Genomic DNA, 25,055 nt, shown 5'->3' on the forward strand with positions numbered 1-25,055 from the left:
GCCATTTCCTTACTTTTATAAACTTTATATGGTTGTCAGAATTTTGGGGCTTCAGCCGTTAATATGTCCAAAATTTTGTCTTACAGGGGGTGTATTGGCAGTTATGGCCTTTGACGCGTGTTAATTTATGATGGGGCTGCCATTAATCTATAATTTATATTGAATTAATTGTATAATATAAAATTTATACGTTTCAATCGTTGTTGGCGGGTTTTTTTAGGAGAAATTTTTAAATTTTGACTCTAGATTTTGGAAACTTATTTTGACATATAGCCGTGATTTTTATGCTTAATTGCATTCTTGAAAGGAACCAGTATTACCATATATTCCCTGTGGTTTTGGGTCCCTTTTTTACCTTGCAATTGAACTAATATATTGATTCTTGATTTTTGCAAATTTTTCTATTCAATTTTTGAGTCATTTTTCAAAATTCAAGGGGGTTATTTTGTATATTTAATCGCATTCTTGAAAGGAAGCGTATTACCATAGATTCATGGTGGTTTTGGGGCCCTTATTAACACTGCAATTGAATTAATAAAACTCATTTTTTTCTTAGAAATAATATATGGAAAATTTGAGATGTATTTGGAAATTAAGTTTGTATTTGAATATTGATGTTTCCGGCTTGTAGAAAGATATACATAAATACATACTTACATATTTTTTAGTTTTAATGAAATGAATTAACGTGAAGCCGTACTCGCAATTAGGTATCAAAAGTATATTAATTAAAAAGTATAAAATGTGTTCCCTGAGATTGACTAACTACAGCTAGCTACAATTAAGACAAAGTTGTTAATGGTGATTTATAACCTCTGTGATTCATTTGGTAAAGGTGCAAATTTCACGTGTCGTCTCCTAAAAAATATTTGCATTTATTTTATTTTTGTTGTTAAATTAAAATTATAATTAGATTTAATTATAATTATAATTAACGGTTTTAGTTACTTATGCATGACGAAGAATGCAACTGCTGCTAAGACGGTTAAAATCATAAAAGAAGCGATACACCAAACTGTCACAGTCGCTGTTAAACTTTTAACGTAATCTTCACTTGACTTACCTGTAATGAATTTATTATTCTAATTTTAGAATACACTAATTAAATTATACAATTTAAAAGTGAAATTCGCCTTATTTAAAAGCCCTAATTTAGTAATTTCACAGCAGCGCCTGACCAGGCGTATGTTGCTTTACCCTGAATATATGACCTCCCTACTTCAATCACTCACTTCAAAATTACAATCCCAATCCAGTTTCTAAGTTACCAGAGATTAACAAACTTATCATGGAGAACATATCATATGAACTTACCACTTTTAATATCTTGTTCTTCGACGTCTTCTTTATCAATGACCTTTACCCCTTCGGTCATGTACTCGGGTTCGATTTGAATAGTTTCATTTCCTTTATAATATTTGATTAATTCGATCCAGAACGAACGGGGAACATTGGGTATCACTATGACGTCACCGTGAACGGGGTAATTCGACCAATAGTATAGCACCGTTATAATTAAGGCCAACCAGTAACCATAGCGACAATGTATAACTCCAACCGCCATTATGGACGGAATAACTTTAGTCTGTATACTCCGTTGTCGATCAAGTCTTTAATTTGCCTTGTTAAGCTTGTAGCATTTAGTACAGATGTGTTTCTGCTATCACACAATGAGGTTATAGTTTTCTTTATTATTAAAGGGGAAGTTTCGGTTTCATTTAAAATGCAGTTAAAACAGGGATAGATTTAATTTTTGAAGTAGGAATGGAGAACAGAGTAATTAATATCTGGGCGCGCGTCAAATCCCGGACGGACCCCCTTCCACGGGAGAGGGGGCGGTATGAAAGAATTCAGAGGCGGCCGGGTCATAGCGACAGTGGTAAAATGGAATTACGTCATTATTTTTCGCCGTCCCCGCATCAGCAACGTCATCAAAACGTATAGTTTAAAACTGAGCCAACCAATAAGATAATTTAAACTTTTAGTTACATTACGTGTTGGAGGCAGGGACTTTATACTATACTGGGTGGTCTATGAGTCGGAATAACTGAAGTAAATACTAACCGTTATTCTCCATTCCTACTTCTAAAATTAAATCTATCCCAAATTTTACGATTTAATTGAGACTTGCCCTTTAAGTTTATCCTATCCGATGAGTTTACTGTTCGATCTTTAAGTGTATTTATTATAGATTGTGTATTGATTGACAATGTCACTTGTCACCGTCGTTTAACCCCGGGTAGGTGAAGTACGAAGTATGACGTTAAGGGACAACTGATTATGAGCAGTTTATTTAATATAAACTTGAAACTATATTGGAACTGTTGTTCTCTTGTAATCATTATTATCAGCTAGCTATCCAATGATAAGGCGGTTTCTTCGGTAAACTTCGGCGTACACTGAACTTTTGCAGAACTCTGCATAATATTATAATATGATACAGGGTGTTACAAAAAGAGAGTTCAAGATAACTTGTGGGTTAGGGGGTGCATGCATCCCTTGTGGGGTCTCAATCAAAATCTAAGGTCTGCTCATAAATTGAAGTTATATTTTAACATTTCATCGATTCACTCAAAATTCAGTTGATTTCCCATAGAACCATCTCATTCATTACACTTCATCTTTGGTAGAACACCCTGTATTTTTTAAACGTTAAAATTTTAAGAGCTTTATTTAATCTAGACTCACTTGTTAATTGTAAGTCGATATCTTTAATTACAATCATTAATTTGCTTCCAAAAATCCCTCAGTGAAATCGTACTATTTAAACCCAATAACACATTGCGATAATTTTTATTTTTTTAATTCAAGGCCGTATCTTCAGTTTTAACGATTTCTACCTAATAGGCCTTTATAGAAAGTTTTTACGGCTTGCGCACCTTGTTGATTTGTCCCGCCGCGCCTGCGCATTATAACAGCCATACGTCACCAAAATCCTCTCGGAAGTGACGTCACTAAACTCAACAACCAAGGCTTAGATCAAAATTCTTAAATAAATATACTTTACGTTAGATCTAATCATTATAAATTCATACGAGTATCAAATATCAACATTAGAATAGTTCGGCATAATATGAATAAGATTTGCTGGCACAAAGTAGAGAAACACAAACGAAGAACAAACGCGTTAAAAAAAGCCCACCATTTTATCAGTCTGCTTTATCTCTCCAAATCTTGCCTCCAGTTCGTGTTTTTTATAACACAAAACTGGCTGAACTGAACTGACTCAGTTTGAACTACAAGAGGGGACAAGTACCCATAATTCCTTTAGAACTTTCTATAAAGGCCTATTCGTGCTCGAAGTTCATTTTCTATCTTAAGTTTATTATCAAACTCACAATCTGCATAATTTGGTAAAAATCTTTAAAAACTTCCGCTGAAGTCCCTGACCCATTTCTGTATTTTTTTCTTTTTCCAAAATATTGAAGTATTAATTCTTTTCTTATACCATAGTCATCAGAAAGATGTATAGACCAGTTTTGATTTATTTTAAAAGGTCAGGGGGTGAAATAGAGTCTGTTGTGTTGACCTGTGACCTTTGGTTTTCTTAAGACGGGATAACAAAGACGTGTAAATTAAGATCAAGAAGTGATATCTAGTTTACTAGGGAGAAGGTATAAATTTGCCTGCACATTTATAATCTAGCTCTTTATCTCCAGTCCAAACGTAGACGTAGCCTGTCCGGACTGTTAATCCCCGCCGCCTCTAAATTACAACCAGCTGCAGCATCTCATTGGTTCTTGAAAACTCGTGCACGTCAGCACGACGCGAATGAGATAAAAAATTACTTGTATTTTCCGACTGAGGAGAGGCTGCGAAATAGCCCGGGGCCTCCTTTTACGTCCTCCCTTGTATTTTGAAAGGGTGAATGGGACTATGGGTTCGCGAATACTTAGGCATCTTATACCTTCTCCCTAATAAACTAGATATCACTTCTTGTTAAGATGCCCCTATTTGAAAAGGGTCTGTTCCCAGTTTCTCTCTTTGTTTTGTTATGATATCCATGGTTTTAAACGGCTGTCCGCTCGAGGGCGACAAAAGCGGGATTCAGGAAGCAACGCGCGTGGGACAACGTCGCGTGCTGAATGCACCTGCTCGAGACGCCCACCTAACCAATCAGACTCAGAGATTCGCGTCTCTGTAGGGTAGCGTCTCGCGATCGGGCCTAAATTGGCGGGAAAATCATTAGGCTTAGTATTTATTCCTCTTTAAAAAATAAAACAAGGCTTAACGCGTGTGCGAAGGTCGCATTTAAGAGAAGCGATCGATATCTTGTGGATTTTGAGTTAATGGCGTATCTTAATGATTTAATGTGGTTTCAGCTGCTGGGTTTTAATATTTAAGAGTTTTCGTTTCTAATTAGGCCTTGCACATTTAACAGTTATGGAATATATTTCATATTTGGTTTTATACTTTTTGCTTATGGGATAAATTACTGTGAGTTTAACTTATTTAGAGTTATTTTTAACTTATGGTACGTGTTTAAATGGGACTTGGAAAAGACTACAGGTTATTAAGTTCTAGATTAATTATAGAATTAACTTCTAAATTAATCATAACATTAACTTCTAAATTATTCCTAAAATTAACTTCTAAATTAATCTTAGAATTAACTTCCAAATTAATCGTAAAAAAATCACAAAACTAGACGCTTTTATATTTTTAATCATATTTGACTGTATCGCCCTAGGGCAACATATGTTACAATCTTAACTCAACAATGACTTATTTTTCAAATTTGAAAATCCATATCCGGCATTTAATATAATATTAATTAAAATACTAATTTCCATGTATACCGGGCTTGAGAACTTACTATCCCCGTCACACCGAGGTCATAATTCTGATGGCGTCATTCTAACAGTGCGATTTAATTGGTTGGTAGCAAAGGGAGTTCCTAGGCGCGCAATGCGCAAGGTGCAACAGGCAGCGAGATAGATTAATAATTCGCTATGGGTAAAATTAATCATACATAATCGTTAGTCTAGCTAGCTCCTCCCACAAAGCGAGCCTAGATACGTTGATAAATTAAAATGGTGGATGCACAATGATTCCAAGTAGCTCTATGTATTCCTGCTCATCTCATAAGTGTAAATAGAAATGATTGAAGAATTGTCTTTGGCTGTATTTTTGGTGCCTCAACTTTATCTTTGTCTCCCTGGGCCTTTGAACAATAATTACAAGGTTTTGGTTTCAGGGAGAGTTTATGTAAGCATTTGATCATGCGATTATATCTCTTTCATATCAATTAGTATTAACATTAATAATAAATGCAATTGGGTTGGGTTTCCGTTCTACTTTCCGCGAGTTGAGAAAACTTAAAGGAATATTATGACCTTGTCTTGTTACAAGATTACAATATTATACCAGGGATAGATTTAATTTTATAAGTAGGAATGGAGAAATTAACAGAGTAATATCTGGGCGCGCGTCAAATCCCGGACGGACCCCCTTCCACGAGACGGGGGGTATGGAAGAAGAGGCGGTAGGGTCATAGCGACAGAGGTAAAAAGGAATTACGTCATTATTTTTTGCCATCCCCGTCAGCAACGTCATCAAAACGTAGTTTAAAACTGAGCCAACCAATAAGATAATTTAAACTTTTCGTTACATTACGTGTTGAAGGGAGGGGCTTTATACTATACTGGGTGGTCTATGAATCGGAATAACTGAAGTAAATACTAACCGTTCCGTTCTTCATTCCTACTTCTAAAATTAAATCTATCCCTGGTATTGCACTATTGCTTTGTCCATGGTTAGATTGAAAAATAATAATAATATTAATATTATTATTATTACAAGTTTTGTGGTATTGTTCCTTTAAACTTTTGTATAGTAATTGGCGCTAGAAAAACGGGTCCTCTAGAGAGAGCTTGGTAACGAATTATGACCAATTAAAAAAAGACGGTTAGTTTTTTTATTATTCTTTGTTTCTCTGTGTTTTTTTTCATGACTTAAAAATTGGGTTAACTGTATTTTGTATAATTTTCTTGCGTAAAGGAATTTATGGAGTTATTTTTTGGACCCTTTTGGGTGTTACGCGGATGAAATTTTAAATTAGATAATCTTTAAGTTATTTTTCGCAATGTTTTTATTATAAATTTATAGTCGCCCCCCCGTAATATTGTCTGCGTGTACAGGGTGTTTTTGAAAGGTTTGTCTGTATTGAACATTAGGGAAGTGTTTTATGACTGGATGACCCCTTAAATTTAATAAGTAAGAAACTGAAAGATAATTATTTCTAATTTAATTTAATTAAGGGGGTCATCCATAAACACTCAAATGTTCATAACTTGAAAACTCAAAATCTATTTGCCAAAGAACACTAGCTGCCCTTAATTTCGGACATTCCTTTTAGATACACCCTGTATATCTTATATAGAGTGGGTGCCTCATGGTTTTTTTTTTAAATCTTAAATGCCTTAATTTTTTTTTTAAAAAAAGAAACATAATTTCGTCGCTCGCAGGGTGCTAGGAAATGTTTGATGTTATTAATTCGGGAGCTGTGTTTTGATTTCATATTAAAATCAGGTTAATTTTAAAACGACGCCCTTGTTTATTAATTGCGCCGTAAGAGGACATGACCCTCATTTGATAGTACATATTTAATTTTTAATTCAAAATTTGAGTTTAAAACAGTTTAAACGAGGCCAAAAGTAAATATTTATTTATTTATTTTTAATATTTTTTAATTATTTATTTATTTATTTTCAATAATTTTTTAATTATTTATTTATTTATTTTTAATAATTTTTTAATTATTTATTTATTTATTTATTTATTTTTAATAATTTTTTATTTATTTATTTTTAATAATTTTTTATTTATTTATTTATTTTTAATAATTTTTTATTTATTTTTAATAATTTTGTATTTATTTTTCATATTTTTTATTTATTTTTAATAATTTTTTATTTATTTTTAATAATTTTTTATTTATTTATTTATTTTTATAATTTTAATTTTTTTAATTATTTATTTATTAAAAATTTAATGAAGTTAATGATATACCATTTGTGACAAAGCCAAAAAAATAAAATTAACATCTCGAGCTCAGTTGCTGCACGTGGGTGTTGGTTTCACGTGGTTTCCTGGGTCACCCCAACTTTGCCTAATTACCAAGCTTAGTACTAATACGTTTCCATAGTCGTTATAAAAACATAAATTTAGCTTTGAATACTAGAGCCAATTTGGGATTGAAATTGGAATAAACTATGCGCTATAGTATTTAGTCTCAATGATCTCAATTAAAAAATAAGCTTTGCGCCTCTAACTTTTACATTAAGTACTTTAGATAGACTAGGCGCCTCTTGTATTAAGATCATAAGTGAATAAAACCTACTTTAAGTTACAAAGACTTATTGCCCTAAGAAATTGAGTAAAGGGTTTATTATATCCATAAGTTTATAAGTGATATGTTCCGTTCCATAAGTTTGTTAATCTCTGGTAACTTAGAAACTGGAGCTTGTAATTTTGAAGTGATTGAAGTAGGGAGGTCATAGATTCAGGGTAAATAGCGACAGACGCCTGGTGAGTAAGGCGCTGCTGTCAAATTTGGGTAACTTAGTAAGTTCAAACTAAATAGGACCTAGATGGAACTTGGTCCTAGCTTCAAAATTAATTAACCACCACCTGCACCGAGTGTAGTTAGGACTTCAATTGACTCGCTTAATTGTCGTTCTCCTTCTCGAACTAGTTATCTCGAGTACTGTAAGTCCATCTCTCAGTAGCATTACGAACTTGTATTGGTAGTGCCATTCATACTTATGGAACGGAACATATCACTTATAAACTTATCAAAGTTGTTTTTGGAATACCTCTCTAACTGTGTAACTTACTGGGTTGTAATTATTTACTTATGGTTAATATTAGCGTCACAACTTTAAGCCCAGCTTAATTCCGAATGAAGGAACAGTTGATAAGTGCCACGTGACCGGAAACTCCATTATCGTGACTCAGTTTAGTTATACGAAACGTCAATTGAAGTACTTTGTATTGGATAACACCATCGTGTTTGGGTTTATTACTCGAATTACGTCATAGTGTGGGGTAGACGCGTCTCATTTTGAACGACGATATGTTGACGTATGCAAATGGCGTGGTTTTTTATTTAAAAAAAATCTTGCTAAGTCAAAGTACTTAATAAGTTAATAATATAATTTCAAAGTCAGAGATGAGAGATAGATGAGTCCACCTTAGCTGGAAAGCATGGAAGCGACACATGGAATCATGATACTGGACTGAGAAATTCAAGGAGCGTATTGACGTCACCATGGTCCCCCCCCCATAGCTCTCTAGAGTATCAGCTCACTATCACAGCATTGAGAAGTATTCCAAGTGTCGCCTCTATGTCACCCCACCCCTTGTTTGTAAGTAAGTTAAAATAAATAATACGTATTTTTGATTTTAAAAGCTTGATATAAAATATTGGTTTTATTCACAATAATTAATTTATACACAAAAGTTGATCAACATTTGAGATCATTATATACTTTTTAAGCCTTTGTTCGTTTTTCTCTTCATTTATTCTTCAATGAAGTGAAACGTCATATAATCCTTTCTCTTTTTAAATATTTACACTAATCATATTACATTAATAAGAAAATTAATTTTACATTTTTTTAAAAGGCTTTGAAACTTAAAAACCTTTTTTTAAGGGACTAGGGATTTGTTTAATATTTAATCATAATTAATTAGAGTTTAATTACGTTAATTAAGGCACAATCTTTGGCACTATTTATAAAGAATATATATTTGTTTGTTTTTCTTTTGAACTTAAATGAAAATGAAATCAGTCCAAAATGCAGGGATTCGTATCATCCATTAAGGCTTGGCGTCTGATTTTCTGCCATTCGTGATAACGCGGTGCGCATGTCACTACTGGTTCACCCAATCGCGATCGACCCATGAATATAAATTCGCCTTCGCCTAGTTTACTGCCGCATTTGATTGGACGATGTAAGGTTACAGTTTGACCTTCATTTAGGTTATTGCTAGAGCTTTTCTGATTGGCTGTTTTAGTAGCGCTGCGGACGACTCGGGTCACCTTGACACCCAGTTCGGACGTTTCCATTGGATGGTTGTGGTGGATTGAGCTCATATGACCTCTGATCACTGTTTAATATAAAGAAATAGAAAAAAAGGGTTAGATTTTTTCTTTATAACCATATAAAATTGTTTTTAGCAAAGTCAGAATTTGGGTTTTTTTATTTTTTAACTTAGTCAGAATTGGGGTTTTTATTTTTTAACGAAGTCAGAATTGGGGTTTCTATTTTTTAACGAAGTCAGAATTGGGGTTTTTATTTTTTAACGAAGTCAGAATTGGGGTTTCTATTTTTTAACGAAGTCAGAATTGGGGTTTTTATTTTTTAACGAAGTCAGAATTGGGGTTTCTATTTTTTTAACGAAGTCAGAATTGGGCTTTTTATTTTTTAACGAAGTCAGAATTGGGCTTTTTATTTTTTAACGAAGTCAGAATTTGGGTTTTAACTAAATATACAATTTTAACGAAGTGTAGAATTGGCTTTTTAACTAAATATACAATTTTAACGAAGTCAAAATTGGCTTTTTAACTAAATATACAATTTTAACGAAGTCAAAATTGGCTTTTTAACTAAATATACAATTTTAACGAAGTGTAGAATTGGGGTTTTAACTAAATTTGCAATTTTAACGAAATCAGAATTGGGTTTTTAAAAAATGTGCGATTTTAACGAAATCAGAATTGGGTTTTTAATTAAATACGCAATTTTGATTAAGTTTTTTTTAACCAAAACTATGCATTAGAAACAAAATCTGAATCATATTTTAACCTATTTACATAATTCCTGACAAACTCAACTTAATCTAAATTAATAAAATAATTAATACATCCAAGACCACACCCGAATACAAAATATGGTAATAATCTACCTTAAAATAAAAAAAACCCTCCGAAAGGACCCAACCCGGTACCAGCAAAAACCTTACAAAAGTAACAAAACCATTAAGACAGAGAAATATGGACCATTCCGGAATTAATTCCACCATTATAAATTAACAACAACATACATTTAGCATTGTTTACTACCTTGATATAAATACAGGTAACTGCACCCTTCTAGGAATGTAATGTACTGTATTGCAAGCACTACATCAAACCCCCTCCTAGGCTCAACCCATGGTAGGTAGGTAATCTCCATGATTACAGGGTGGTACGCGGAGAACGGTCCGGGCCCAGGCTATAATGCCATACTACCACCACCCCTTTATTTAAGTTAAGACTACTACAGTCTAGAAAGATTTGAATCCCAAATTTTCTAGCCCTAAAAGAACCGGAACCAAGTGTAAACGATAACATAACCATATAATAGTCTAAATAAGTCTTGGGCGAAGCTAGGGCCTTTTTTTAGAATGAAGAAGGGTTTCACATAATTTTCCATGTTTTTTTCCGATTTCCCATAGTTTTCCATGTTTTCCCCCATAGTTTTCCATGTTTTTCCCCATAGTTTTCCATGTTTTTCCCCATAGTTTTCCATGTTTTTCCTCATAGTTTTCCATGTTTTCCCCCATAGTTTTCCATGTTTTCCCCTAAGTTTTCCATGTTTTTCCCCATAGTTTTCCATGTTTTTCCCCCATAGTTTTCCATGATTTTCCCCATAGTTTTCCATGATTTTCCCCATAGTTTTCCATGTTTTTCCCCCATAGTTTTCCATGTTTTCCCCCCATAGTTTTCCATGTTTTTCCCATAGTTTTCCATGTTTTTCCCATAGTTTTCCATGTTTTTCTCATATATTTCCCATAGTTTTGCAGGTTTTTTCCCATATATTTCCTTGAGGTTTCAAGGCGATCCCTGTTTTCCAGGCTTTATAAACCTTGGAATCCCCTGGTGGCGAATTTGTCGTAAATAATCGAAGATTACTGAAAGTTAAATTTAAATACAGATGGCGCCACTGGGGGATAAGACATCACCCCAACACCCTCCTCCTCATTGCATTTATGGTATAGTTTAGGTAAGGGTTTGATTAGGTTAGGTTAGATTTAATGGGTCAGGTTGTTGTCTTCTAGGTGGCGCAACAATCGCTACTATAAGCCTCTACGAGACACCCATACTTATTAAGAGTATTATATGGTTATGACGCTACGTCAAGACACTCGTAAATGTATTTCATGTCCTTGTCTGAACGACGGAGAGACGCTAGCTAATGTCTTTGCCCAAAGCAATTGAAAATCAACCGACAAGTATTTTTGGCTCTGACTAAAGTGACTAGACTTAAATTTTGCGGTTTTTTAGCCTCAAAGTGGGGTTTTTGTAGGGTTCTAAATCGGTAAATTACCATGGTAATTTACACGGTAATTTACCAGGGTAACTGTAATTTACGATTTTCTCGGGTAAATTACGAAAACGGTAATTACCCTGGTAATTACCGTGGTAATTTACGCTGGTAAATTACCACGATGGTAATTTACCACCGAATTTTCATTTCTAACACTTGGAAAATGGTCTAAAAGCTCCATATTTTGCTCTACCCGTGCATACACACTTATTTCTTCCCATGATATATGAGTAAGGCATAAAAGGTTGAACGGCAAGCGTGGGAAAAATTTGATTAAGGAAATGAAATTTGATTTTCTCGTCTATTCTTGTTGTCGAGTTCGTTCGCTTTAGCTGGAAAACTGTAGTTGTTAGAATTTTCTAGAGATGGGCCCATACCGATACCAATATCGGCACCGAAATTTGACTAAACCGATATATCGGCACCGAAATTTGACTAAACTGTTATCGGCCCTTCTCTAGAATTTTGTTTTAAAAACGTGAAATAGCAAAAATTCGCAAAATTGGCAAGAAGAAGAAAGTGGATGTTGCTGTTCAAAAGTATTTTGAGCTGCAAACATCAAAGCTCGGTGTTTAAATATTGTAAAACACTATGCTATAAAAAGAATAGCTGTGTTCAAGTGATATTTTCATTATTTAGCTTAAAAACGATCAATATAATTTAATTTTTTAATTTTCGTAAATTACCATGAACGGTAATTTACGTGGTAAATTACGGCGTAATTTACCATTTTCCAAAATTACGGTAATTTTCGAACCCTAGGTTTTTGGCGTAGTTATTTTTCTTTGGGGTTTTAATGTAAATTTTTCCCGAATTAATTTTAATCGAAAAATCTATATGGTATGCTAATTTTAAAATATATATTGAATTGGATCGGTTGCCAAGCACAAAATTCTATGAATAGATTTATAAACAGGTTGTCCGGGGCTCATCCCAGAGATTTTTAACTTCAAGCTTAATTAACTTTCGTTGCTTTAATTGCTTAAACAATAAATATTTTAATTATTTTAAGTCCTTTTTTGCAACACAAAATGTATAATAGTAATTTTAATATCACTTTAGGTTTAAATAATAATAAATAAAAAAGAACATTAAATTCAAATTAAATTTTAGCATCTGCATTAAATTTAAAATCCATTAAAACAAAATTAAAAAACTTTATGCACACAAAATATGCAAATTATCTATAAAATTACGTTAACCTCTTAAATTAAAATAAAAAAAAACACAGAAAAAAATTTGCTAACGACTGCTATAACTCTACAACACTTAAAAATCGTAGTGTTATTAAAGATAATCTATTACATAAAACTCGAAATAAAAAAAATTGATTTCACCAGTTGAATACCAAACTAGGCCTAGCACCATAAGGAAATTATACTCTCTCTCTAAGGGCCCAAGATTCTATGTTACGGTTGATATGTATGTATGTCCGATTTGGTCAGCCATCCGTCTCATCTCAAGTGGTATAATAATTGTATAGCCTAAACAGAGGCCGAGCGCATTCGCTGCAGAGTAACCCGGCATTGAACATTTTTCCCTCCTTCAAATATTTCTCGCGACAGCTCTTCGTGATTTTTACTAAGCGAATTTACCTCTTGTGTCTGAGAGAGCTGGGGGGTTCTGAAAATTCTCTTACTTATTTTTTCCCCTCAGTCCTTCCTCTCTCGCGTCTCGCCACTCGCCTCCCCGTCTGTTTTAGTTTGATTCCCAACCGCTTGGGAGCGTTATCTCAGAGCTCGCGTCTAGACCACGACCGGCTTAGGATGTCGGTCGTGGCTGATTTTGAAAATGATTTTTCTCTCCCGCGAATTTCACGAAAAATTCTACGTCACATCTAGCAGACCTAGATGTTTTTGCTAATAGATGAGCTTGGGCCCTTAGAGAGAGAGTATAATTTCCTTATGCTAGCACCTTAATACCTTTTATTTTTTTTATTTTTTTAAATCAGGTTTGAGTATAATTTCCTTATGCTAGCACCTTAATACCTTTTATTTTTTTTATTTTTTTAAATCAGGTTTTCTGTTTAAAAATCTTGGTTCTCTATTTCGCCGCTAACCAGATGTCATGCGCAATTAAAATTAAAAAAAAGGCGCGCAAATATCAACCGCGAAAAAAAAGTACACGTGCTTTTTAATTCTGCCAATAACTATAAGCTAATCATAGATATTTGAAAATGATATACATCATGAACTTTCAAAAAACGGAGGGTAATTAAAGAACCGAAGTGCATGATGGTTTTATGGGAAATCAACTGAATTTTGAGTGAATCGATGAAATGTTAAATGTAATAAGTTCTATGAGCAGCCCTTAGATTTTGATTGAGCCCCCACAAGTTATAAATCAACATTGGAGAAGTGTTTATGATTGGATGACCCCCCTTAATTAAAGTAAATTAGAAATAATTGTCTGTTCATTTCCTTCAATTAAACTAATTTAGGTGATGTTACTTTAGTAGTTTCATATTTAAAATATTTGATAATACCAGAAGTGGTATGATACTAGAAGTATTGAGCTAACCAAATTCTTCACTCGGCATTAGTGAAAAGACTTGATAAAACACAAACGGTTGGCCCTCTAGTGGCGGTTTCAGAATTTTTCCCTCCAAAACGTGAGACGCTCGCGGTGGTAGACGGCCGAACTAGATTCAAGGAGCCGGGTCCGTGTTCTGCGGCTTCAGGTTGAGGGGAAGGGGGTAGGAAATGTTTTTGGAACTCAACCAATTTTTCTCTCCCTAGTTTTAGCGCGTGGGAAGCGGCATAAAATCCTCGAATTTGTTCACTAGTGCCAGGATCTATTACCAATGCTAGAGCTCTTTACTTCTAGTCTCATCTCACTTCTGATAATACGTATAGGTAACATTGATATCTATGGGAATGATAAAGGTTGTAACTTGGGCAGTTCCCGCCACGCGCCAATAAGTAATTATTTGGCGGGAAGACTATATTACCTAGTTGATGTCATGTTATAGCGGGAAAAGTTATTTTTTTTTTAATATAAATTGGCTTTAAGTTTAAAGCTAATTACCAATGGCTTTATCTTCCTATTTTTCATGGTCATTTTCATTTTATAATTGGAAGAATAAACCTGGCTTAGATCCTAATTACCTAATTAACTGTGTTTGGAATTTTCGGGATTGTTTTAAAGTAACTTTATTTTTTTATATTTTAATTCATTAATATATGGGTGGAATTGAACTGGATGTTTTTTAACCTTTTAAATTTTTAAATTACCAAGGTTATTTTTTAATAAGGTATTTAGCGTGGGTTTTACCTTTTTGTCGGATACCTGACATGATTGGCTCTCGATTTTTAGATGTAATTAATTTAATTGGGAGCGATTTATTTCTGACGTTACGAAACTTAACTTACATGTACCTAATTTTGCAAAGGGAAAACCAAGAATTTTCTTCGTTATATTTTATATATATTCATGGAAACCATGAATTTATTTCGTTATATTTGAATTGTTTCATGGAAACCATGAATTTATTTCGTTATATTTGAATTGTTTCATGGAAACCATGAATTTTCTTCGTTATATTTGAATTGTTTCATGGAAATCATTAATTTTCTTCGTTATATTTGAATTGTTTCATGGAAATCATTAATTTTCTTCGTTATATTTGAATTGTTTCATGGAAATCATTAATTTTCTTCGTTATATTTGAATTGTTTCATGGAAAACATTAATTTTCTTCGTTATATCTGACTTATTTCATGAAAACCATTAATTTTCTTCGTTATATCTGACTTATTTCATGAAAACCATTAATTTTCTTCGTTATATCTGACTTATTTCATGAAAACCATTAATTTTCTTCGTTATATCTGACTTATTTCATGAAAACATGAATCTTTTTCGATATATCTGAATTATTTCATGAAAACCATGAATTTGTTTCATTAAAACTGACTTTATTAGACTAAACCCCGCATTTTATTCGAATATATCTGATTAAAGTGTCTCAAAAAGTCAAAATGAAAACATGAATCTTTTTCGATATATCTGAATTATTTCATGAAAACCATGAATTTGTTTCATTAAAACTGACTTTATTAGACTAAACCCCGCATTTTATTCGAATATATCTGATTAAAGTGTCTCAAAAAGTCAAAATTGACAATTTAATTATGTTATCTGAACTATATTCCTGAAATTAAATCCGATCTGCGAAAACAAGTCCACTTATGGAATCCCGAAAAAACCTTAAATAAAATAACATAAATTTGATAATCAAATGGGCGTTTTTCTTAGACATTCGTCTGCTAGACTAACGAGGTTCGGCTAGCTCTACCGGTCCGCGACTCCAGTTTTACCGTGGTTTTTCTTTAAAGCCAACATTTTTTGCGGTAAAAATTAGAATTTCAAATTTATATTTTTCTGGTCTATCGATAAATTGGGGTCGTTCGATAATTTATGCTGATTAAAGGTTTATCATCGACTAATGATACGCAAAGTATATCTTATACTGTAATGGCAGTACCTTACCTTTGACTGTATTAAAGTCTACAATAAAATACCATGTGGTGCCAAGAAAAGAAAAAAAAGTATTTAAAAAGACCATTTTCTTACCATATTCGCTTTGGCAAAAATAGTTAAGAATTTCGGTCTCACTGCAAGGACGGCATTCTGTTAAAATAGAGGAAAACAAATTTATGCAAATTAGTTTGTGTATCAATACTGACTTAAAAAACAAATATTTAATTACAGTAATTATTACAAAAGTTAATTGGTAACAGGAATACATACAGCTACTAGGAATCATTGCGCCCCTTTATATATCCCATGTTAATTTCAAAAATTTTAATACCTTATAGGAAAAATGAGATTTTATAGGAGAAAACATGGGATTTTTTGGAGAAAACATGTGTTTTTATAGGAGAAAAAAAATCATGTGTTTTATAGGAGGGTAAAAATCATGTGTTTTTATAGGAGAAAACAATTCAAAAATATATAGGTATTTATAGGACATACCTTTCCTGAAATTATAGCATAATAATAATATAGGACAGGTTCAAAAATATAGGATTTTATAGGGATTATAGGACCGCTGAGCTCACTGCCTTTGTTTAAACATAAGTTAAACTTATGTCATTTACATTCGTATATAAATGTCTGAAAGCCAGCGCAGCCACATGTGAATTTGAGAAGTCGTTTGCCCTCACTGACACAGTCCAGACGCGACGACTAAAAACTAAAACTTGAGGGGACGTCTTTGGTAAAAACGTTTTTCGTATTCAGCTATGCGTTAACTTAAAGGTTTCATTTTCAACCTAAAAGGTCACTAAAAAGGTCACCCAAGTACCGTTCTTTACTCTCTAAGCCCCATGGCACGGCTTCAAGCCGACTTAGTTGGTGAAAAGATGGAAACGTTCTTGAGAGCATAAGTTCATAAGATATGTTCCGTTCCATAAGTTTGTTAATCTCTGGTAACTTAGAAACTGGAGCTTGTAATTTTGAAGTGATTGAAGTGGGGAGGTCATAGTTCAGGGTAAAGCGACATACGCCTGGTGAGTAGGGCGCTGCTGTCAAATTTGGGTAACTTAGTAAGTTCAGACTAAATAGGACCTAGATGGAACTTGGTCCTAGCTGCAAAATTAATTAACCACCTGCACCGAGTGTAGTTAGGACTTCAATTAACTCCCTTCATTGTCGTTCTCCTTCTCGAACTGGTTATCTCGAGTACTGTAAGTCCATCTCAGTAGCATTACGAATTCGTATTGGTAGTGCCATTCATACTTATGGAACGGAACATATCACTTATAAACTTATGTTGAGAGGGTATAAGGCATTTGGAAATTGGAGTTGGTTGGGTTGGATCATATTTCGAATTCAGAGGGTTTTTTTCCCCTCTTAGTCTTTGGAAATACTTTTTTTCTAGGGCCAAGCGCAGACTTTCTGCTAGTGTTTTTAAGGGTACTTGGCAGGGTACTTGAGGTTTATGAATCAACGCTATTGTTTAATACCACTTTTCCAGATGATGTTGTTGATGATGACTGCGATCTGGTTTGGTTATTATGCCTGTTTATTTTTCGGACATTAAGTGTTTTTATATCGAAAAATTATGGCTGAATTTTTGGCAGCATGCCGGTCTGCAATTACGATAAGGGCTTAAGGATTACTGTAAACTATGCGATGTTAGAGTACAGTAGAGAAATTTTAAGACGTTCTAGACCTACAGGGTGTTACAATCTAAAAAGGGGTGGTGGGTAATTATAGGACCGAAGTATTGGTACATGAGTGGGATGCGTGGATGGTTCTATGGGAAATCAACTGAATTTTGAGTGAATCGATGAAATGTGTTATGTAACTTCAATTTATGAGCAGCCCTTGGATTTTGATTTTGACCCCCCACAGGGGATGCTTCATTGCACCCCCTAACCCACAAGTTATCATGAACATGTGACCCCTTTGATGACCAACGTTTGAACAGCATGCAAAATTTTCAATAAACCCTAACTAGGTTAGTTCTATAAGGAATAGTTAAGAATCATATTTTAATTACCTTCAAAATCATCATCATACTCCCTTGGACTTAGGGGTCGAAGGTCATAGCTGAAACTCGCCGTCTTCTTGACCAGTTGACCCTGTATGACCTTATTGGTACTATCATATTTTCCGTGACCTTCGCCTTCAATTTGTACCGCTTCCACGTACAAGGAAGCCACACCTTTGACCGAGACAAAACACCTGACCAGTTCCAAGGGTCTCGTATCACCACTTCCGGCGTGTAAAAGAAGTAACTTCCGGTGACCTTCCTGATAAATTCGGGCACCGGAAAAATCGCGATCGACTTTAATGCACACTTTGAACTCTGACCCTGATTTGACCGACGTAGTACGAGGTTTGAAGTTTATTTGAAGTCCACCGCGAGGGTATGTCCATTTTACTTGACCTTTTAAACACATGAAGGTTAAAGGTCGTACAACGCGGGAAGATGGCAAGTGATGGTCTTGATTGTCCAAACCACTGAAATAAATAAATAATTTTTAATTTAGAATTTTGTTTTTAAATCTTATAAAAATTAACAATAAATTCGCAAATAAAAAATATATTTTTAAATATAGTAATAGCACCTCACTACCTTTGACTATATTCCACTCAATGGGTATTTAACATGGACTGCCACTACTGCAGTTTTGAATTGACGTCCCCCATCTTAATATAAATTCACCTTTACAATAGGCGAACTTCCGGGACTTTAATTCTTTTGAAGAGTCCCATAACTATGGCATTAAAGAATTCAAGGCAATTGATTGGCGACCGTGGCATGCCATGCACTGGCTCCCCCATAGAGAATTCATGGAAGAAAAGCCAATAGAATTGCTTTCTTCAACCAAGAGCACGATTTTTGGTACTGTACTTTTATACAATTGTACTTATGGATGGTACCATTACTAAAGGCACTAACTCAAACTCTGTTATCGTTATGTTATGTTATGTTATGGAACTAATATAGTAAAAGGCAGGGAATAGGATGAGTTTTAAACTGAGTGTAGTTATGCTTGTATTGGTTTTAAATGAGTGGATAAACGCCCTCCCCCGTTTATGGTGTATTTTAATAAGCGTACCGGATATTGCATACGGTGATATTATTATTATTTAAGTTTTGTTATGAGTTTATTTATAATTCGAATTTGAATCGTGGGAAAACATCTGCGATCATTTTTTTACTATATACCTTTACTGGCATTTAAAGGAATTACTAAAACTTTTAAATTAAACGCTATTACAGGTTTTTTGCCCCCCAATATTTCCCCGAGTTTTCCAGGTTTTTTCCACCCAAATATTTCCCCCGAGTTTTCCAGGTGTTTTCCCAAATATTTTCCCCAGTTTTCCAGGTTTTTTCCCAAATATTTCCTTGAGTTTTCCAGGATTTTTCTCGTATATGGAGTAACAACAACGGGAGTGGGTTTTTTTTATAGTTGATAGCAAGCTTACTAAAACCTCACAAATTTCGCTGAATTTTACTAAAAATTCTAAATTTCACCAAGTTTTTTTGTCAACTATTTATTTCCCTCAGTTTTCCAGGTTTTTGTTGTACATAATGGTTTAATTGCACTTGCAAAATAACTGGCAACACTTTCAATTACACCATTTTCCCCCCTAAGTTACCCTATAACATCAACACCTGCAAATAATAAAAAATAAAATACAAAAAAATTAAATTAATTCCGTAAACCTTTCCCATAAGCATAATACACCTTTTAAATTAATTTCACACCTTTACCTAATACCTAGCTGTATAATTATTAAATCCTTTTTGTAACTTATTATATTCCTTCCATACCTTGACTATACCGTATAAAAGGTACAAAACTACGTACAAATCTTTCACACCTGGGTAGATTTCTTTTTTATAATATTATATATTTTTTTATTTTTAATGAAATTCCAATTTCGGTTTTAGATGATATGTAATTAACATAGCGTCGTCATTTGACTTTTGCCGCTTTCGAAATTAGCTAATAGCTATAATGGTTTTCACACCTTAGGGAACTTACGGGGTGTTTCATTTTCACACCTTAATGTCGGCTAACTATTAAGTCAGGGTTAGGACAAAATTCTTTTATATTAAAATTCCCCATCTTTTCCAGCTTATCCTTGACCAAATTTTCCCAAAAATCCCTTCACCAAATTTTAAGCCCATATGTAGCATATGAAATCCCTGAAATATAGGAAATTATTTTAAATCACCGAGTTTTTCTCTCCATTTTTTCCAAAACCCTGACTTACTACCCAGGTTGGGTACGAACCCTGAAATTTATCTAACTCTATATTAATAAAGTTCTCAAAACAATTTTTTTAATGTGAATAATAATTTAGCTTTAATTTAAATACTATATTGCAATTCTAGACACGCCTAAAGATGGTCTAAAATTTAAATAGCAAATGACGAAAAAGAATTACTTCTGTTTTAACTGATAATCATGAACCCAACTTTGCCATTTTAAAATTTCCTGACTTTCACAGATTTCCAAATACTGCATGCATTAACCCCGAACCTTATTTTATGCTTAAATATATTTCAAACCAAGGCTTAGGGATTTCTTAGGAGGATTTTTTTTATCTAAGATATTTAGCACTTTCAACTCTTATCAGCTTCTCTTTGGGCGGTTAGAAATGACATACAAGTTCAGAAAATGCAACCCCGGTACGTGTCACCTAAGATAAGACGCTAAGGTCATGACCCCTTTCCGAAATTTTTGACATTTCTTCAAAGTTTGGAAAATCTACTAATGGAACTTCATAATTAATTTCTTTTAATCCATTTTACAACTTTCACACTTGATTTCACACGGTGTTAGCAACACTGCGCCACCACGGTATGGGTAGCTCGCTCGAGGGGACAACCACTCGTGGTAATATCATATGGAAATGCTGACCCATACCATACCATAAGTTTATAAGATATGTTTCTTCCATAAGTTGGTTAATCTCTGGTAACTTAGAAACTGGAGCTTGTAATTTTGAAGTGATTGAAGTAGGGAGGTCATAGATTCAGGGTAAAGCGACATACGCCTGGTGAGTAGGGCGCTGCTGTCAAATTTGGGTAACTTAGTAATTTCAGACTAAATAGGACCTAGATGGAACTTGGTCCTAGCTGCAAAATTAATTAACCACCACCTGCACCGAGTGTACTTAGGACTTCAATTGACTCGCTTAATTCCGTCGTTCTCCTTCTCGAACTAGTTATCTCGAGTATTGTAAGTCCATCTCAGTAGCATTGCGAACTTGTATAAGTAGAGTCATACATATCTTATAAACTTATGATGGGCTATGACTGTACTGTTTAAAAAACCCCACTGCATGCACTTGACTGTGATTACACGTCACCCACTTACAATCGATGTAGAGGGAGTGTACAAGTGATAAGCCCCTCGATGTAGCTAGCTATATCACCCTGATTGAACTCTCTTATATTTTTATCTTAAAAATTGTTGACTCGGGATTTTTCAAGCTTCGAGGCAATTTTAGGAATGTTTTTCTCTTTATGTTTCTAGCTCTTTATCGTGAATTGGGAGTAGGTTTTTATATTAGCCATGGACTTTGATCAATGTTTATTGGTTAAAGATACATCTACTTGCGACGATGGTGCAATACTTGGAAAAAAGATCAAAAAGATCCCCTATATCACTTGATTGATTTAAAAAGTTTGAAACGTGGTTGATTTTTGGAATTAGATATAAACTTTGAAACCATTTCTACCATATTTGATGTATTTTTTATTATTATTATTTTAGAATTATATTTAAGTCGCGTTCAGACCTGAACTACTAAATATTTTTCGTTTATTTTTGCTGCTTTCAGAGTTAGGAATACATACAGCTACTAGGAATAATTGTGTACGTGCCATTTTCACGCAAAGTACTTTATCTAGGTGCGGATTTTATGGGAAGAGCTATAGGACATTTATAATGAATAATCTACCTCGCTTCCTATTACATCTTGCGTCATACGCGCCTAGGAACTCGCGTACATAGTTTACAGGCATGGAGGATTCATATCATTAAACACAAGGAGAACAAGCTCGCAACTTAGAGCGTAAAATCGTCTGCTATTTTACAGTACTCTAAGTTGCCTGGTATCTCCTTGTGCAAATGGTATGAATCCTACTTGCGTTTAAACTATGTATTGCTACCATGCAACCAATGAAAATATCACAGTTAGAAAGACGCCATCAGAATTATGACCTCGGTGTGACGCGTAGTAAGTTCTCAAGCCCGGAATATATACCCACAAAACACGAATTCATAGAAATTAACCAGGGGACGCAATAATTCCTAGTATCTGTATGTATTCCTGGTCGTTTGCTTTCTAAATGTACTTGTAACTTTTCCCATAAAATTTCTTATCTCTTTTCTGAACCCTATAGAGAAAAATTTCCCATGGGAGCCCTTTGAACTATAACCCCTTCAATTTCGTTTTCCCACCATTGAAAGCGCCTGGCAACTGCAGCAAGCTTACCAGAATAACAACGTCGAATTCATTTTCCCACGCTCATAAAATCATAACATACCGTGGGAAACAGAATATTCACTCGAAAACAGAGCTAGCTTAAGCAAAATACAATTGCCATTTTAACTAACTAAACTTGCTTAACTAGATTATTTAGTTAAAACTAACATTGAAATTAATGCTATAATAAACAAAGTCCAATTAATTTTCGACTTTAATATAGTGACACACCATGTTAATAACCCATAGACTTTAATACAGTCAAAGCTGTCTACTGCCATCTCCCTACACTAAATTTATGTTACGTACGTTTGATTTAAATAATCATTACATTAGTTACTAATTATAATATTAAAATAAATTAAAAACACATACCTCCCAATCCAATTACACGAATCCCGATGTGCACTAACCGTTGTAACACACCAAGTACTTAACATAACTAAACATAACACAATAAACACATGGAAATCCATCGCACCAAGTTTGCAACCTCGACTTTTAAGACCCATAACTACCACAAAATCCAGAAATAAACTTTATAATTGAAATCACGATATCGTTGAAATGTCAAACAGATAACGAAGCGATGATTGAACTTTGAACTTTACTGGTGGTGATAACGTTCCAATCGTAAATGGCATTTCACGCGCGAAAATGTTTTAAATTATTAAACTATTCAATGAACAATAAACTAACGAACACAGCGACTTGGTCCGAGTACTTGAAGCTTTGCAAATAAAACGGGTTCACTTCTGTTGTGCAATCAATGATAACAAGTGCCTTCGCGTTACAGATGGCCTGCTAACTCTGACCTCAAGCTCAGAGATGGGACTGGTGGTAACTACCACGGATATCCAACTAACTTAGCAGGTCCGTTTTGAACTTCGGTCTACGTCGCACGGTGGTGTGAGACTGACTGCCTGACTATGTAGTTTCGAAACTTTTTCTCCTGGGAAAGTTGTCAATTTAGACTCCACCCACCTTCTAACCAGGATGTTTAGGTTGGGGATTGTATATAGTGTTTGTGGGACTTAAGTTTAATTGAACCTACGCCATCTATGGGAGAATTATGGTAGTTAAACTTGATATTTAAAGGGAAGGTGAATTGTGTGTTTTTTGGAATTTTTTTTAAGGTTATCTCAAATTATTTCAAACCGTTCTAACACCATGCACCACTGCCTGTTTGTATATAAGCCACTACGTTTATTAAATAAATAAATAAATAAATGTGTAGTAATAGAAGTATATAATACTTCTCTTCGAGAGAAGTGTACCACAAAATGGGGTAATTGCAACAGCATCACCTTCTGATAAAAAGTAACAACAGGGAACTTTGCAATAGTATTTTAAAGTCCCGGAAAAGTCATGGAATTATTGAAAATGTTTGTCAAAGAATGTTAAAATTGTAATTTACAGGGTGTTCTTGGCTCTTGCAAAACGAGAGGGTAATCATATAGGACCGAAGTACATGAGTGGGATGATTCTATGGGAAATCAACCAAATTTTTAGAATCGAAAATGAAATAAGATTCATTAATTATTTCTGACATTTATACAAATATGTTATTTTTTAATTAGTCAGGGATAATTACTTAAGATTAGACAGACAGTGAAACTGTGACCACCAAGGTTTCCTAACCCAAGTATGTACTTGGGCGTGCATACAACAGTTTTTAATTATTCACTAACCATCACTAACCATAATAAACAACTGGGTATCTTTTTTTTATCTTTCTTAATTTTTTTTGTCAGGGGGTTAACTTAATTTTTTGTGTATGTCTTGGGAGGGGCGCGTGGCATCTCGCTTGTGTTGAATTCCCGCGTAGCTCGAATTACCATTGGCAGTGTTGCCATATATATATATAATTTTTTTTTGCTACATTCCCATAATGAATGAGAAGTGATAATAAGGCAACGATCATCCATCTTCGCTTGAATGGTTTATAAACATCACGTGATCCCCCATTCCCCTATACTTGACACGAGATATGATTATACACGTCAAAAGTGACGTATTTATATATATATACAGGAGCGTCGCGATTTATTATGATAAAAACATTCACATGAAAATGGTTAGTTTGGTTGAAGCATAAGTTCGTAAGATATGTTCCATCCATAAGTTTGTTAATCTCTGGTAACTTAGAAACTGGAGCTTGTAATTTTGAAGTGATTGAAGTAGGGAGGTCATAGATTCAGGGTAAAGCGACAAACGCCTGGTGAGTGGGGGCGCTGCTGTCAAATTTGGGCTTAGTAAGTTCAGACTAAATAGGACCTAGATGGAATGGAACTTGGTCCTGCATGCAAAATTAATTAACCACCACCAACCGAGTGTAGTTAGGACTTCAATTGACTCGCTTAATTGTCGTTCTCCTTCTCGAACTAGTTATCTCGAGTACTGTAAGTCCATCTCTCAGTAGCATTACGAACTCGTATAGGTAGTGCACTCATACTTATGGAACGGAACATATCACTTATTAACTTATGGTTGAAGTGATATGTCTTCCCATAAGATCAATAAGCACAATTTTAACAATAACCATCCAATCGTGTCAACCACCGACAACAGTCAAGAGGGTATAGGTTAGAATTTCGTAAAGATGGTTTTGAACCTGTAAATAGGCTTAGCTTCGAAAGACACCAACCAGTAGTAAATAGGCTTAGCTTCGAAAGGCACCAACCAGTAGTAAATAGGCTTAGCTTCGAAAGCCATTAACCAGTAGTAAATAGGCTTAGCTTCAAAAGGCACCAAACAGTAGTAAATAGGCTTAGCTTC

General features: G+C 34.2%; 2 protein-coding genes across 2 annotated transcripts; both read right to left on the minus strand.

Moving 5' to 3' along the window:
* Positions 1 to 580: 580 nt before the first annotated feature.
* On the minus strand, positions 581 to 3,967 carry LOC149618309 (uncharacterized). The gene is made up of 3 exons (XM_089854072.1): positions 1,315 to 3,967; positions 949 to 1,063; positions 581 to 858 (listed from the first exon to the last, which is right to left on the minus strand). The coding sequence occupies exons 1-3, from the start codon at positions 1,562 to 1,564 to the stop codon at positions 807 to 809; spliced, it is 417 nt and encodes a 138-aa protein (XP_089710198.1). The 5' UTR covers positions 1,565 to 3,967; the 3' UTR covers positions 581 to 806.
* Positions 3,968 to 8,397: 4,430 nt separating this feature from the next.
* On the minus strand, positions 8,398 to 23,208 carry LOC149618310 (meteorin-like protein). Its single transcript, XM_089855556.1, has 4 exons — positions 22,653 to 23,208; positions 17,824 to 18,287; positions 15,891 to 15,947; positions 8,398 to 9,114 (listed from the first exon to the last, which is right to left on the minus strand). The coding sequence occupies exons 1-4, from the start codon at positions 22,787 to 22,789 to the stop codon at positions 8,792 to 8,794; spliced, it is 981 nt and encodes a 326-aa protein (XP_089711682.1). The 5' UTR covers positions 22,790 to 23,208; the 3' UTR covers positions 8,398 to 8,791.
* Between the last annotated feature and the right edge of the window lie 1,847 nt (positions 23,209 to 25,055).

Source organism: Phalangium opilio, unplaced genomic scaffold, assembly GCF_054372755.1.
Source record: "Phalangium opilio isolate 3A_F unplaced genomic scaffold, DU_Popi_V2 ptg000209l_1, whole genome shotgun sequence".
Taxonomy (NCBI): domain Eukaryota; kingdom Metazoa; phylum Arthropoda; class Arachnida; order Opiliones; family Phalangiidae; genus Phalangium; species Phalangium opilio.

What these genes read in the sequence shown, in the direction of transcription:
- LOC149618309 (XM_089854072.1), bottom strand. Translation starts at nt 1,564, where the DNA reads ATGGCGGTTGGAGTTATACATTGTCGCTATGGTTACTGGTTGGCCTTA. An exon ending in AGAACAAGATATTAAAAGTG is followed by an intron (nt 1,064 to 1,314) that starts GTAAGTTCATAT and finishes AATTCATTACAG; the next exon opens with GTAAGTCAAGTGAAGATTAC. An exon ending in GCATTCTTCGTCATGCATAA is followed by an intron (nt 859 to 948) that starts GTAACTAAAACC and finishes AATATTTTTTAG; the next exon opens with GAGACGACACGTGAAATTTG.
- LOC149618310 (XM_089855556.1), bottom strand. Translation starts at nt 22,789, where the DNA reads ATGGGTCTTAAAAGTCGAGGTTGCAAACTTGGTGCGATGGATTTCCAT. An exon ending in TCGTGTAATTGGATTGGGAG is followed by an intron (nt 18,288 to 22,652) that starts GTATGTGTTTTT and finishes TATTTATTTCAG; the next exon opens with TGGTTTGGACAATCAAGACC. An exon ending in TTTTTGCCAAAGCGAATATG is followed by an intron (nt 9,115 to 15,890) that starts GTAAGAAAATGG and finishes TATATTAAACAG; the next exon opens with TGATCAGAGGTCATATGAGC.